The 14,305-nt window shown below is 48.2% G+C and overlaps 1 protein-coding gene across 2 annotated transcripts in view; it reads right to left on the bottom strand.

Annotated features, from left to right (window-relative positions):
* The window catches only part of FAM193A (family with sequence similarity 193 member A), a 111,471-nt gene that overhangs the window by 5,656 nt on the left and 91,510 nt on the right, over positions 1-14,305 (bottom strand). For both annotated transcript variants that reach the window (XM_081129342.1, XM_081129343.1), the window contains exons 18-20: positions 13,575-13,805; positions 9,864-10,701; positions 3,820-3,901 (exon numbers count right to left, since the gene is read on the bottom strand). In XM_081129342.1, coding sequence (XP_080985468.1) covers positions 3,820-3,901; positions 9,864-10,701; positions 13,575-13,805 — 1,151 coding nt within the window. The remainder of the gene's footprint in view (positions 1-3,819; positions 3,902-9,863; positions 10,702-13,574; positions 13,806-14,305) is intronic.

The following is a 14,305-nucleotide window of genomic DNA, read 5'->3' as shown; positions in this document are numbered from 1 at the left end:
CCCAGGCATGTGCCCTGACCGGGAATCAAACCCCAATCTCTGGATCCTAGGTTGACGCTCAACTGCTGAGCTACGCCCGGCCGGGCTCTATCTGTTCTTTTAAATTTCAAAAGAATTCTCTGTAAAACTGTCATAATGTAGTTTTCTCATTGGGAAAACTTGTAGCTACTGCTCTGATTTCTTTTAACAGTTATTGGACCATTCAGACTATACTGTTAATGGGTTGATATTATATTTTATTTAAGTTTTAATTTTTGTGAGGTTGCTCCAAGTGTTATTATGTTTTAATCTCTACAGTATCTATGGACATATTCACAAAATTAAGGAAACCCTCTTATCGTGGAAAATGTCAAACATACTCCAAGCAGAATACCATAAAATGAACACAGCTGCCAGCTGGTTTTGGTATCAAACATCGGTTTCTTCTTCCACCTAATTATGGTATTTTTGTGTTTTTTCCCCTATTTTTCTTTTCTTTAAAAAAAAATATTTTTATTGATTTGAGAGAGGAAGGGAGAGAAACATCCATTGGTTGCCTCCCCCATGGGCCCTGACCACAAGCTGGGCCTGTGCCGACTAGGAATCCAACTGGTGCCCTTTTGGTGTCCTGGGCGACGCTCCACCAACTGAGCCACACCAGCCAGCGTCCTCTTTTTCTTGCCTAGTCCCTCAAAGATTTATTTAGTTAAAGATTTCAAAAGATCAAATTTTGGCTGTGCTGTTCCTTTCTTTGTTTTATGTTTAATTATTTCTCTTATGTACTCTCTCCTTTGTTTCACTCTCTTTGGGTTTATTCTGTTGTTCTTTTCCTAATTTCTCAAATGAAATCCTCAGTTCATTAATTTTCAGGTTTTTAAAAACTCCAGCATTTAGGGTTTATGAAAGAGCAGACTTTTTCTGCATTCCTCAGGTTCTCCTACAGAATGTTTTCATTAAAATGTCTACTGTGGTTTCTTACATGACCCATAAGTTATTTAAAATCATATAGGGAGTTAAAATTTTACTTACTGTAAATCTTCATCTTAAATGTAGTCAAAGAACACACATCACACACACTCATCCACCAAAATTTTTGAGTCCTGCTTTCCGTGGTCCAGTACATAACCCGTTACTGTGAATGTCCCGGTGGGCCAAGGATGCAAACTCTATTCCTTGCCTGCAGAGTTTCACCTGCATTCCTTAGATGAAGCTCACCGGTCAAGCTCTGCTGACCACAACCAGTCACGCAGGGAAAACAGCGCGAGTGCACTGGATGTTAGGTTCTCTGTGCAGGCCAAACGACTTTGCTTTTTGTATTTTGAAGATATTTCATTAAGTAATTATGTTTAAAATTTCTATTTCTTCCTAACAAACTGAAACTTCTATCATTAAGCAGCACTCTTCATCTATCCCTTGTCTGACAATAACCTGAGGACATCGGCTTCCTTTTCCGTTTCCACCTGCCACTATACTTGAGCTCTGTTCTTGTAAACGGTGTATATGCACATACATGGATGTATCTTTTCAAACACTGTAACACAATCTGACAAAGTATTTACTTTTACTTTTGTCTACTTCCTGTCTGTCATGTTACTGATCTAACTGGACTTGAGTTTAAAATTTCTTTTTAAAATTTCTGCTTAATGTACTTTCTCTACATTTTTTTCCTGAGTTTTAATTTTTTCCTTCTAATTAGCAATTTATAAACCCCATTTCTATGTTTTTGTTTTTAAATATGTTTTTATTGATTTCAGAGAGAGAGGAAGGGAGGGAGAGAGAGAGAGAAACATCAATGATGAGAGCCATTGATCAGCTGACTCCTGCACACCCCCTGTTGGGGATCAAGCCTGCAGCCCGGGCTTGTGCCCTGACTGGGAATCGAACCACGATCCCTGGATCCTAGGTCGACGCTCAACCACTGAGCCACACTGACTGGGCCCATTTCTGTTCTTTTAATGTCTGCTCTTGAAATTATCATGCCCACTTAGATTAAAGTCTAAATGTTAAATCCCAACTGTTAACTAGAACAAGACAGTGCATGGCCTTCTGGTTTCATCTGCTATGAAAAGGAATGATTTTTGTTTGTTTTCCTATTGGTATATGTTGGGCTTTTGAACTTGTATAATCATATTTCTCAGTAGTTCTGCAAAACCTTCAGGCACTATTTCTCTTTAAATACTGCTTTTTGGTAGTATCTCCATTTTCTCTTCAATTAAATGATGCTAGACTTAGCCTCTCCTCCATGTCTTTTAACCCCTTGTTTATATTTTCTAGTTTCCTTATATCTTGGGGCATTCTGGGTGCATTTTTTAGACATATCTTCCAGTTCACTAGATGGTAGTGTCTAACCTACCATCTATCTATTGAGGGTTGCATTTTAATAAGTATATTTTCACCCTGGCCTGTGTAGCTCAGTTGGTTGGAGCGTCAGAGCATACACCAAAAGGTTGCGGTTCAATTCCTGGTCAGGGCACATACCCAGGTTGCCGGTTTGGCTCCAGGTCGGGGCACATATGGAAACAGCCAATTGACGTTCTCTCTCACATAGGTGTCCGTGCCCCACCCCACCCCGGCCCTCTCTAAAGTCAATAAGCATATCCTTGCGTGAGGATTTTTTAAAAAGTATATATTTTAATAAAGTGTATTTTTCATTTCTAGATGTTTCATTGTTTTCCCACATCTTGGCTGTTTGATATCCCTTTAAAAAAAAAAATACAAATTTTGTTAATCCTTACCTGCGGATATTTTTTCCATTGCTTTTCAGAGAGAGTGGAAGAGGGAGGGGGAGAGAGAAAGGGAGAGAGAGGGGGAGGGAGGGGGAGAGAAAGGGAGAGAGAGGGGGAGGGAGGGGGAGAGAGAAAGGGAGAGGGAGAGGAAGATGGAGAGGGAGGGAGAGAGAGATGCTGAGAGAGATGCAGAGACACACCTCTTGGTTGCCTCCCTCGGGAGTACCGACTGGGGCTGGGGACCGAGCCTGCAACTGAGATACATGCCCTTGGCCAGAATCGGACCCAGGACCCTTCAGTCTGCAGGCTGATGCTCTAACCGCTGAGCAAACTGGCCAGGGCTGATACCTTTTCTTATGTTAGGAATGTGTCCCTCAAGCCTTTGGATTTTTTATAACGAATGGATGTGTAACTTTAGCAAATGCTTGACCACACCTAAGATAAACTATATGCACATACACACAAATTATGTAATAAATACACATAATTTCCTGAGACACTTAAAATTGCACAGTATTTCAGACATGAGTTAATGACATTTGCATTACAAACTGCTTCCTTTGTCTGTATTATTTGAAACAAAGAGGTTGAGGTGCTTCTAAAAAAAAGACCAAGGAGTTTTAAAATAGAATTTTTTGCCCTAATTTACAGAGTAGATAAAATATTGTTGAATACAGTACTAATAAAGTCTGCTTATTAGGAAAACTGAGCAAATACCTGAAATGTCACTTTCCCCCTTGTAAGCACGCCCCTGGGAGCTGTGAGGACAGATAGTGGGCTCCTCCCCAGTCTGATCCAACAGGTGTGGGAGGCACCCTAGTCCCCAGGTCATGCGGCCAGTTCAGGCCCACTTTGAGAACCACTGCCATAAATCAGTCCCTGCACACACAGGGGAGGGGAGAAGTGAGCAAGTGTGAGAGCAGGAGTGAGAAAGTGTGTGTGCCGGGGTGTGGGTGGGACGTGTGCCAGACCCTCACACTCGGAAAAGCTGCTGAGGAGCCAGGCTGTTTGGATGGCTGCAGAACTGCTGGCCAAGACAGCTGCCAGGGCCAGAGAGAGTCCCCGCGAGAGCCCTGAAACCACAGTATTTCAGACACACCGTCCGAGCATTTACCTTTTGAAATACTCCACTTCCCTCTCCGTCTCATCCATATCCACACTGTCTAGGTCAATATCTTTAGGCAGAAAGACATCATCTGTGAAATGAAAGGAAAGAGGCAAGTCAGATTACAGGAGCAGGCCATCCTGGAGCAGAACTCTCATTTTACTCTATCGCAACAACTTCACAAACTAAAATTTGCCGGGACCCGACTCCCCAAGCGATCAGTTGTTAACTGTCGGGTCTCCACGATGGGGGAGGCTGAGAAGATTCCTGAAACCTCTGCTGAGTGCAGCCCAGAGGCCGTCCCAGGTCCTTGCTGGAGGGAGGGAAGGGCAGGGGCATGGCTGCTGAGAGCAGCTGCAGAAGGCAAGGCCCCTGTGCTGGCCCTCAGTGCCCCTCACAGTAAGAGGATAGGAGGTCCCAGGACCCAGACCTCAGTGTCTACAGGCAGATGGCTCTCTGGCATTCAGTTTATACATGGAGCACCCCAGAGTTTTCACCAAGACATTCCCAGGCTGCTCCAATCAGAAAGCGGGGCTCTATTCCACTTGGCAGTGAAACACCCCTCCCTGAAATGGGCAGGCGAGCAGGGAGACTGATTCAGGACTACTACTCCTCTGAGCCTTGTGGGCCAGAGCTCCGTCAGCACACAGCACCAGCCCACCAAGGTCTGGTTAAGGGGAGGCTCCACTTCCCTGCAGACCTTGGCATGGGCCATTTGTTGGAATCTTTAATAAGTAAAACCTCCTCTTCTGACCACTGCGGCACTTCCACAGTAGCATAATCAAGGCATGGTTGATCCGAGAATAGCAGCTCACACTTTCGGTGGCTCACTGCACCAGGAGGAGTGCCCTCACCCCTGTGAACTCACAGAGGTCACTGAAGGGACCTGTATGACCCCATGGCCATAGCCCCTGCTGCAGGCGCGTTCCCAGCCTGGGTCTCTCTCCTCTGCGCTGTACCTCCGTCCTCCAGTGTCTCCCTGGTTTCAACCACAGCTGGATACCAGGCCATCAAACCCCCACCCCTCCTTCCTGAGCTCCGTCCATAGAGCCGCCTCCTCCATACAGCCACCCTTCAAACACCTGACCCCCAACATGGCAACACTGGACCCTTCTCACCTGCCACGAGCCTCTCCTTTCCTGATGTGACCTGGAAATAACCTCCCACCTCCCTCCCTCTCTTCAAGACATACCTTCCACCTGACAGCAAGTTCTGTAAGGTTCTTCATGAACCCTCCCCCCCCCCCCCCCCCCAGGTCTGAGCTTCCACCAGGGTCCAGTCTGCATGGTGCCATCCTCAGGACACCTCACCACATGTCTCATCGTAGCCACCCTGCTTCCACAGCCGACCAGAAAGTCAGAAAATGAACAAAGTAAAACAAAAGAAAGCACAGGAAGAACATAAAGATAAAAGCAAAAGTTAATGAGACACAGGAAAGAGCACCAATAAACCTAATTAATAAGTCAAGGGCTTGGTTTTTAAAAATATTAACAAAACAGACTATTAACTCACTGGAACAGAATACAGAGAAAGCACAGACATGCAAGAAAGGGAGAGAAGAAAAAAAAAAAGGGTGCACTTTGCAGACACCTGGGTAAACAGACTGGAGAATCTAGCTACAAGGATAGTTTACTATGGAAATACAGTCTACCAGCATTAACTCATTAGAGACAGACATACTAACTAGACCGGTTTCCACAGGAAGGCAAATGCTATCAAGAAACTACCACAGGAAAGCATGAGGCCCTGACGGCCGCACAGGAGATTCCTACCAACCCTTGAGCCCAGAAAGTCCCCGTGCAGGTGAACTGCTCTGGAACACTGAAAATAGAAAACAAAATAAGCTTCCTGATCCTTCATGGGGCATAACACAGGGTGAGGCAGAAGGTTCACAACGGTGGGGACACGAAACAGAGTTATTCTTGCGTCACTGTTTATTACTGTGCTACTTTCCATATGAAGAGCTGTAACCTGCTCTGTCCCACCCTGTATAATATGCAAAGAAAATGTAGACACCAGCAAAAAGTTACAGACCAACACCTACCCTGAATATTACTGTGAGAATGTTAAGTAATAACAAGCAGAACCCCAAACCAGACTACAAAGCACTACAAGCAAGGGGGCTTCATTCCAGGAATCCAAGGTTGGTTCAATATTAGGAAATCAATAATATTATGTCTAAGAAGGGAAACCATATTTATGTCCACAGATGCTAGAGAACCTTTGACGAAAGTCACATCTACTCCTGATAAAAATATTCAAGAAAAGTCGGAATCACTGGACATTTTCTTAGCATGATGAAACATATAAACCATACCCTAAAGCCAGAATTTTAATGTGGAAACACCAGACATTTCTGCTAAGACCAAGAATGATGCACTGGCCCAGCTGGTATTGCTCAGTGGTTGAGTGTCAGACCTATGAACCAGGAGGTCACGGTTCGATTCCCAGTCAGGGCACATGCCCAGGTTGTGGGCTTGATCCCTGGGAGGGGGCGTGCAGGAGGCAGCCGATCAATCACTCTCTTTGATCACTGATGTTTCTATCTCTCCCTCTCCTTTCCTCTCTCAAAAGTCAATAAAAACATATTAAAAAAAAATGATGCAACTGAACAAGACAAAGCAATTGGAGGAGAAGAGCTGGAGAAGTCAGCCTTCCCTATCTGCAGAAACCTAGAGAGCCCTAGAGAACCAACAATACGACTCAACAACAAGATAGTTCACGTGCAGAAGATACAACTTAACAGGAACCGACAGCTTTCCTACACACAGACAACCAGCTAGAGTGGCACCAGCCAACAAGAACACAATGTCAGCCACACAGACGATTTTCTAGGAGCCACATTAAAGAACATAAAAGAAACAGGTATAATTGATTTTAGTAACATATAATTTACTTAATACATAAAAGGTTAATATTTGATATGTAATTGGTATAAAAAATTATATAGATATTTTACATTTTTTTTCCTAGTAGGTTTTCACAATCCAGTGTGTATTTTACACTTACAACACTCTCAATCAGAACTGGCCACATCCCAAGTGCTCACCAGTGACATGTGACTAGTGCCCACTGTACGGGACAGTGCAGAGAGAGGACACAATGGTGGGGAATACCATTAAACTTAAGAACAAGGGAGATCTGAATAGAAATAGGTTCAATAAGAAAGGCAAAAACCTGTGAGAGAAAATTTAGAGTACCCCTAGAAGTGTATCTACATAAAAGTAGACTTGAACAAATGGAAAAACACCTCTTGCTCTTGGGAGGGACAATCAACACCATGAAGACATCCGTTCTCCCTAAATTAATTTATAAACTCAAAGCAATCCCAATAAAGATACCAACAAGCTTTTCTATGGAGCTAGGCACCTTGGTACTGAAGCACCAATGGACACATAAACACGAGGAATAGCTGGGAAAACACGGAAAATGAAAACTGAGAGGAGAACAGTTCCATGAGCCACTGAGACATACAGAGCCTTTGAAAATAATTCTCTACGCAAGGATGGCACATGAACAAACAGCAGAAAGAACAGACTCCAGAATGCACTCGAACACACAAGGAAACATTGTGCAGTCTGAAAGGCAGAATAAACTTCCTAATAACTCATGTGGGGACAACTGGCTAACCATTTGGAAAAGTTAAAATTGGGTCCATGCCTCCCATAACATACAAGAAAAAAATTCCAAATGCGTCAGGAAGTTCAAGGAAAAAACAGAAACCACACAAACACTGGAAGAAAACCTAGGCACATTCCTCTTTAGCCTTAGTGTTAGGGGAAAGCATTCTGACAATATATTTTTTAAATATACTTTTATTGATTTCAGAGAGAGGAAGGGAGAGGGAGAGAGAGAAACACTGATGGTGAGTCATTGATCAGCTGCCCCCTGCACACCACCCCTACTGGGGATTGAGCCCCTAACTAGGCATGTGCCCTGACTGGGAATCGAACCACGATCTCCTGGATCATAGGTTGATGCTCAACCACTGAGCCACCACTAAGCCACGCTGGCCAGGCTCTCATAACTATTTAAAGTCCAAAGGCAGCCTGGCCAGCGTGGCTGTTGGCTGAGCATTGTCCTGTGCACTAAAAGGTGGTGGGTTCAATTCCTGGTCAGGGCACATACGGGAGGCAACCGATTGATGTTTCTCAAACCCATGTTTCTCTCTCTCTCTCTCTCTTCCTCTCTCTAAACATGTCCTTGGGTGAGGGTTAAAAAAACCCCAGAGACAATAAAAGATGGATGGACTGACTACATAAAAGTAACAAGAAATGTGTGTGTGCAGCCTCAGAAGCTCAGTCCAAAGACACGCTGTGGCCTGAGAGACAGCTGCAGCATGCAACGGCCCTGATATATAAAGGGCTCCACAACCGGAGAATGTGTCGAGGGAAGTCCTGGCCAGTTCGGCTCAGTGGTTAGAGCGTCAGCCCACGGACTGAAGGCTCCCGGGTTTGATTCCAGTCAAGGGCACATATCTGTGTCTCTCTCACATTGATGTTTCTCTCTCTCTCATCCCCCCCGTCTCTGAAAAGAAATGGAAAAAATATCCTTGGGTGGGGATTTAAAAAAAAAAGTCTCAACAAACACTGAGAGCAAGTCCACTCTGTTTTCACAGGGGGAGCATGGGTACGTCTGATTTGACTGACATGTTTCCGGCACTGACCCAGTCAGCAAATACACTGGGAACAACAGGGTCCAAGGAGGGAGTCATAAATGTGGGTGGGAGGCTGGGAGCCCTGCACTGGGGTGGGAGTGGAGTTATTGGTGTGAGCTGGGGTTTTCTCCATAGGAATTCAATAGAGAAACACACGCTCGCCTAGCTGAGGAGTGCCCAGGCCTGTGTCTAAATGCCACCCTCCACTAACAATGTTGAGAGCTCCTTGTAAAAACAGCCGACTCAGGGCTGGGTTGGGGACAGTACACAATGAGCCAGGGACACCTAACTGTGCCAGAAAGCAGGAAAGTGCTCCAAGAACAAGGTGGAGGGGCCACGCCAAGGGACATGGGTGGACTCTGGGACGGTCAGGTCATCAAAGTGAGCATAATCTACAGCACCGTGAACCCACCCTCCCACAAATAACCTCAGGAATGAAAAAGCATATGGTGGGAGGACAGCTCTTCGCACAGAAAGCCAAGTAAGAGATGGAGACGGGGCACAAGTAGGAAAATCACCATTTGGAACAACAGTCATAGGCACTGAGAGCGAGAACAGTCCATGGATGCTACAACTAGTGGGCGAATGACAAGGGATTCGTCTCCCACAGGACACGTAGGCAACAGCGTGGCAGTGGAGGGACTGGGCAGCCACCACTTCCGCTTCAGCCCAGGGATTGGTGCTGACACCAGCAGATGCCATGCCCTCCCGAAAGCATGAGAACAAGGACCCACCACTGCCCCAGTGCCACAGCCAAAGCACACACTCTGCATCTGACTGGGCACAGAGGGCGCACCCTCACTCACGTCCCTCTAGAACGAGGGCCGACTCCTCAGGAGTGAGGCCACAAGAAATCCAGGAACTGACCCACCAGAGGAAACTAAAGAGAAAGGACGTGATCCTGGCAGGGCCCTCAGGAGACACCGCGACATGGAAGTGACACTGCAGGAGTGACTGTGTGACTAGTGACGACACTGCAGCCTGTGACCTCCTGATTCTGAGAGCTGGGCTGCGGTTCTGTGAGAGCCCCTTGTCTGAGGACACACACTGGAGTGTGTCCCAGGGCATCGTGTCGGAGATCACCCTCAAGTGGCTCAGAGAAGTAACAAAGAGGGCGAGAGAATGGCGACGCAGTGGTGACGTGCTGACTAGGGAATTGCAGTGTGCAGGAATTCTTTGTACTCTTTTTGCAGTTTTTTTGGATTTCTAAAATTATTTCAAAGTAACAAAATATGACCACAATGGCTATTTGTCCCTTGTGTTAGTGAAAAGCCAGAAAACCCAAAGTGGGGGCAGATCTGGCCTGTGGAGGGACACACAGCCCTTCTCATCTCATCCCAGAATCAATCACAGGCACCGGCCACCAGACCCCCCACCCCCCTTTGCTGCGATTTACCGAGCGAGCTGCTGGCTCTGTCTCCCTTCTTCTTCCTGCTCTTCTTGCTCCGGCCCCTGGGCTGAGGGGAGTCAGCCAGCACCAGCTTGCTGCTGTGCAGAGGCTCGCCAGGGCAGGCAGGCTCCGAGGGACCTGGGCTCGCCTTCCCCTCCTTGACGTGGTTCAGCTGCTTCTTGTTGTTGTTGTTGCTGTTGGCTCTCCTCTCCTCTCTCTTCTGCTCCACCAGGGAAGTGAGGTCAAGCACTTTAGCCTTTGGCTCAGTCTGGGGCCGGGGTCTGGGCTGGCCCTCTGAGGCTCTAGGGGGCTCTGCGGGCCTCCTGCCTGGCTCACTGCCGGCCTTCCCGGCCTGTTTTGGCTTCTGTCTGCCAGTTCCCTCCTTGTGGTGATGCATTATGTCCAGGAGAAAGGACAGTGGCTCCTGCTGCTTCCCACTGACCCCCTCAGGGAGGAGGAGCTGGGAGTCCCTGGCATCCCCCGGGTCTGCCTCTTCCCCATCTGCCTGCGGACCAGGCTCTGCGTGGTCCGCGTGTCTGGACGGGGAGTGTGGTGAGGTTTCTGGTTCTTCAGTCTGCTCTAGGGAGCCGTTGTGCATGTGCGTAGAGTCAGGCACGGACTCTGCTGTTGCCTGCAAAGCCCCAGCAAGCATGTCCAACTTGGGACAGTCCCTACCCGGCCTCTCCTTCTTCTTCTTCTTCACACGGAGCGTCTGGAGCTCCTGCAGCCGCTGGAGCTCTTCCGTGAGCCGCACCTCCTCCTGCTCCCGCCGCCTCTGCTCCTCGCGCACATGCATGTGTTCCCGGGCCCTGGCTTCCGCTTCGAGGCGCGCCTTCTCCTCCAGCTGCCAGGCAAGACGAGAAGGCAGTTTAAGACAACAGCAAGTGTTCTAAAAAGTAACACGTATGGAAAAGAAAGAACTTTAAAATGAATCCTATAATGAGACTATAAACCTGCCCAGATTGTGTGGCTCAGAGGTTGAGCATCAACCCCATGACCCTGGAGATGGCAGTTCAATTCCTGGTCAGCACACGCCTAGGCTGTGGGCTTGATCCCCAGGAGGGAGCGTGCGGGAGGCAGCCGATGGATGTTTCTCTCTCACTGGTGTTTCCCCCTCCCCAAATAAATAAAAATATATTTTTAAAAAAGTTTTTAAAAAAAGAATATAAACCCTGAGAGAGGTTATAATAAGCCAAAAGCTCTTATTAAAACATACCTACCCCAAGTTATTTTATGTATACACTTACTTTATTTGCGGGAGGGGATAGTTAAAAAATTCCTTATAGCCACCGACCTAGTGCCAGGCATGTAAAACCAGTTGGAAGCAGCTGCCTTGCCCCTGCCCCCAACACCCACAGTATGTGGAGGTGACAAAGCTGAGGTCAGGCTGAGGGTGCACAGAGTGCACCTTCCCAGGTGAAAGCTGAGGCATTTCTGTGCATCAACAGGACATGCAAAAAATGTGTACTAGAAAACTTAAACCCCCCTTTCCCACCCTGGCACGTAAAGGAAACCCTCAATCTGTTTTCACTAGTGTGACAAGAGCAATGATTCTCCACAACACTGCAGGGCTGCACACAACAGACTCCCGCTGCTGCATAAGGTGGCAGGAAATGAACTTCCATCCCAGTGAAGATTTCACGTCATCAGGGACACCCATCCTGGGAGCATACGTGGGAACAGCTCCTTCTGTTTAGAAAACAAATGAAAGCCCCAAGAGTGGGAGCCTCCACCCTCCAACCCCATCACTGAACTCGTCAGGCTAGTGTTTGTGAGACACTCGGGCAAAAACAACTGGCATGGGAAACTGAAAGGTCCTCCAAGTTTAAACTTTCTCACATTCAGTAGGTGTTTTCTTTATTTTTAAATCCTCACCTGAGGATATTTTTTCATTGCTTTTCAGAGAGAGTGGAAGGAGGAGGGAGAGAAACACTGACATGAGAAACACACATCAACTGACTGCCTCCAGCACATGCCCTGACCGGGGTGGGGATGGAGCCTGCAACTGAGGTACGTGCCCTTGGTGGGAATCGAACCTGGGCCCCTCAGTGCAAGGGCCGATGCTCTAACCACTGAGCCAAACTGGCCAGGGCCAGCAGGTGTTATCTTTAAGACATAATTTGTCTTTTTGAAAAAATTAAATATAAAATTATGTGAAAAATCTAGTTTCACAGTTCAAGTAGAAGTGATTGAAAGCTCGTGCTGTATCTGTAAAGAGAAGCCTTCCCGGCAGGCAGCTCCAGAACCCCTACGGCTGCTGCTCTGCAGGAGCCGTGGTGTCGAGCTGGCAGGGCGGCGCCAACTGCTCGGGTCCAGGGGTGAACCTGCCACAAGACAGAACCTACAGTGAACTCACAATGTGGTGTGTGTCGCGTTCACCTCAACAACCAACCAGAAGTGAGACACAGAACCGACTGGTGGATTGGGTCACTCTGTAAAATGGGGTGCTCGGTAGAGAGCACACGGGGGTGAGTGTGTGCTGAGGATGACCACGATGAGCCTGGAGGATCTGTGGCATCAAGTCTGTACCCAGATGGCCCACAGGGACAGAGGACAGGAGACCAGGGTGGGGAGTGCTATTGAAAAGCACAGGAACCCATCTAGAGGCTTCCAAGGACTGCATGGGACATCTCCAGGACTCTGGACTACTCTGAGACCCTGACGCCGAACGCTCTTGGACGCAGAATACACTTCCTTCTCCCTCCTGTGGGCTCTGCAAACCCAGGTCTCCTGGGGGCAGAACAGGCTCCCCCCAAGTCCCTGGTGAGCCCTGACAGCCAGTGCACACCTGTCTCAGGACTGAGGCACAGCAGGGTTTTGATGGTAAGCCGCTCAGCAGAACAAGCACAGCTCCCCGAGAATCACACATGCTAGTGTGGAGCCCCCTGCAGGGCTGGGGGACGTCCTCCTCTCACGTCTCTGCCTGATTTCACAGGGACCCCACTTGCTCCCTGGAACCCTCCCTACTGTCAGAACCCTCGCAAGCCTTCCAAGTTCCCTCTGTCAGCCCAGGTCCGTTTGCTGAGGTCTGGCTCTGGACCTGACACCCTGAGGTGGCTGCACCCAGGAAGATGCCTGGACCTGCTGCATTCCAGGGCTGTGGGAAGCCCTCCATGAGAACTGGGGTGGGTCACTTAGATGTGCTAACATGAAGGAAAGGACACAATCTCTCAGTGACTAGCAAACAGTCTCTGAGCACTCCGCTTACTCGTGGGACCTCAGGTCAAGTCCAGTCACTGCCCACCACTGGGTGGACCTGCTCTTGTCACATCCCAGCCCTGTGGTGAGGTGGGAACTACCCAGGGCTGCCCACAAAGGCCGTCACTTCACTCCACCACCTTTCACATCCATGTCACAAGCTGGCCCTCTTCCACCCAGGCGGTGTGCCTGTGGGTGAGACGGAGCCGGGGCACCACTGTGCCAAGGGCCCCGTCTCAGCCTCCTATGAAAGTCGCTTGTTCAGCCATAGTCTCCCCCGCTGCCCACTGCCATCCCCCGCCACATCCCTGGGCACAGAGGCGGGAGCTTGTTTGGGTCCACTAATGAAGCCAAGACACAAAGGAGATGGTGCACCCTGGAAACACAACGTGGGCTTCTAACCAGCCTCCAGCTTGGGCCACCAGAGACAGTTGAGGCTGTCAAAGCAAGAGCTCCAAGTGCAGCAGCTCCAAACCCCGAGGTCCCCAGGCCCTCCGCCCAGGGGCAGGTGCAGGCTACCTTTCTCTGCTTGTGCCTCGCCCGCTTGGCAGCGCGTGTGCTGCTGACGGGCTTGGTCTCGGAGCTGTTGATGAACTGCAGCAGGTCCTCCACCCTGCGGTGGTCCACCACGCTCTCCCGGTCTGACAGCTGGCCTGCTTTCTTAGGCTGCTCTTCTTTCCTCTTGGTCAGCCGTAAACGAAGCTTTTCCCTCATTTCTGCATAATTTCTACTTGTTGGTGCAGCTGGAGGCTAAGACAATGAAATGAAAACATGACTAAATTAAGCTTCAAGTATCAATGACTGAAGATAAACTTCAGACTATTTCTAAAAATATATTTTTTCTTATTACCAAGTAACACATGCTCACCATAAAAAAAAACACACCGAGGAAATAAGACAAACAAGTGGCAAGACAAAAGAAAATTTATACACTCATAAAAACTTTGGTAAGGTATATACAGCTATGTACAAAAATAAATGTTTTTAAATCAGAAAGAAATAATTACACATACTGATTAGTCTATTTTTTATGTAAAGTGTAGCATCTTTTCCTGTCAGTGAATGTGTCCATCCGTCTTTCTCAGTGCAGAAAAGAAAAAGAAGGCTCTCCACCCCACTGCCGAGACTTCCGACAGCACTACGCACGGCACGGCTGGGGAGAGGCAGACAGAGCTGAGCTAACGGAACGACGACCAGAGTGTCCCGCGGCCCCCGCACGAGGGCGGCACTTCCTTAGGAGATAGGTGACT

This window comes from Miniopterus schreibersii (genome assembly GCF_964146895.1).
Source record: "Miniopterus schreibersii genome assembly, chromosome: 1".
Classification (NCBI taxonomy): Eukaryota; Metazoa; Chordata; class Mammalia; order Chiroptera; family Miniopteridae; genus Miniopterus; species Miniopterus schreibersii.
This window is presented reverse-complemented; position numbering and strand designations above follow the sequence as displayed.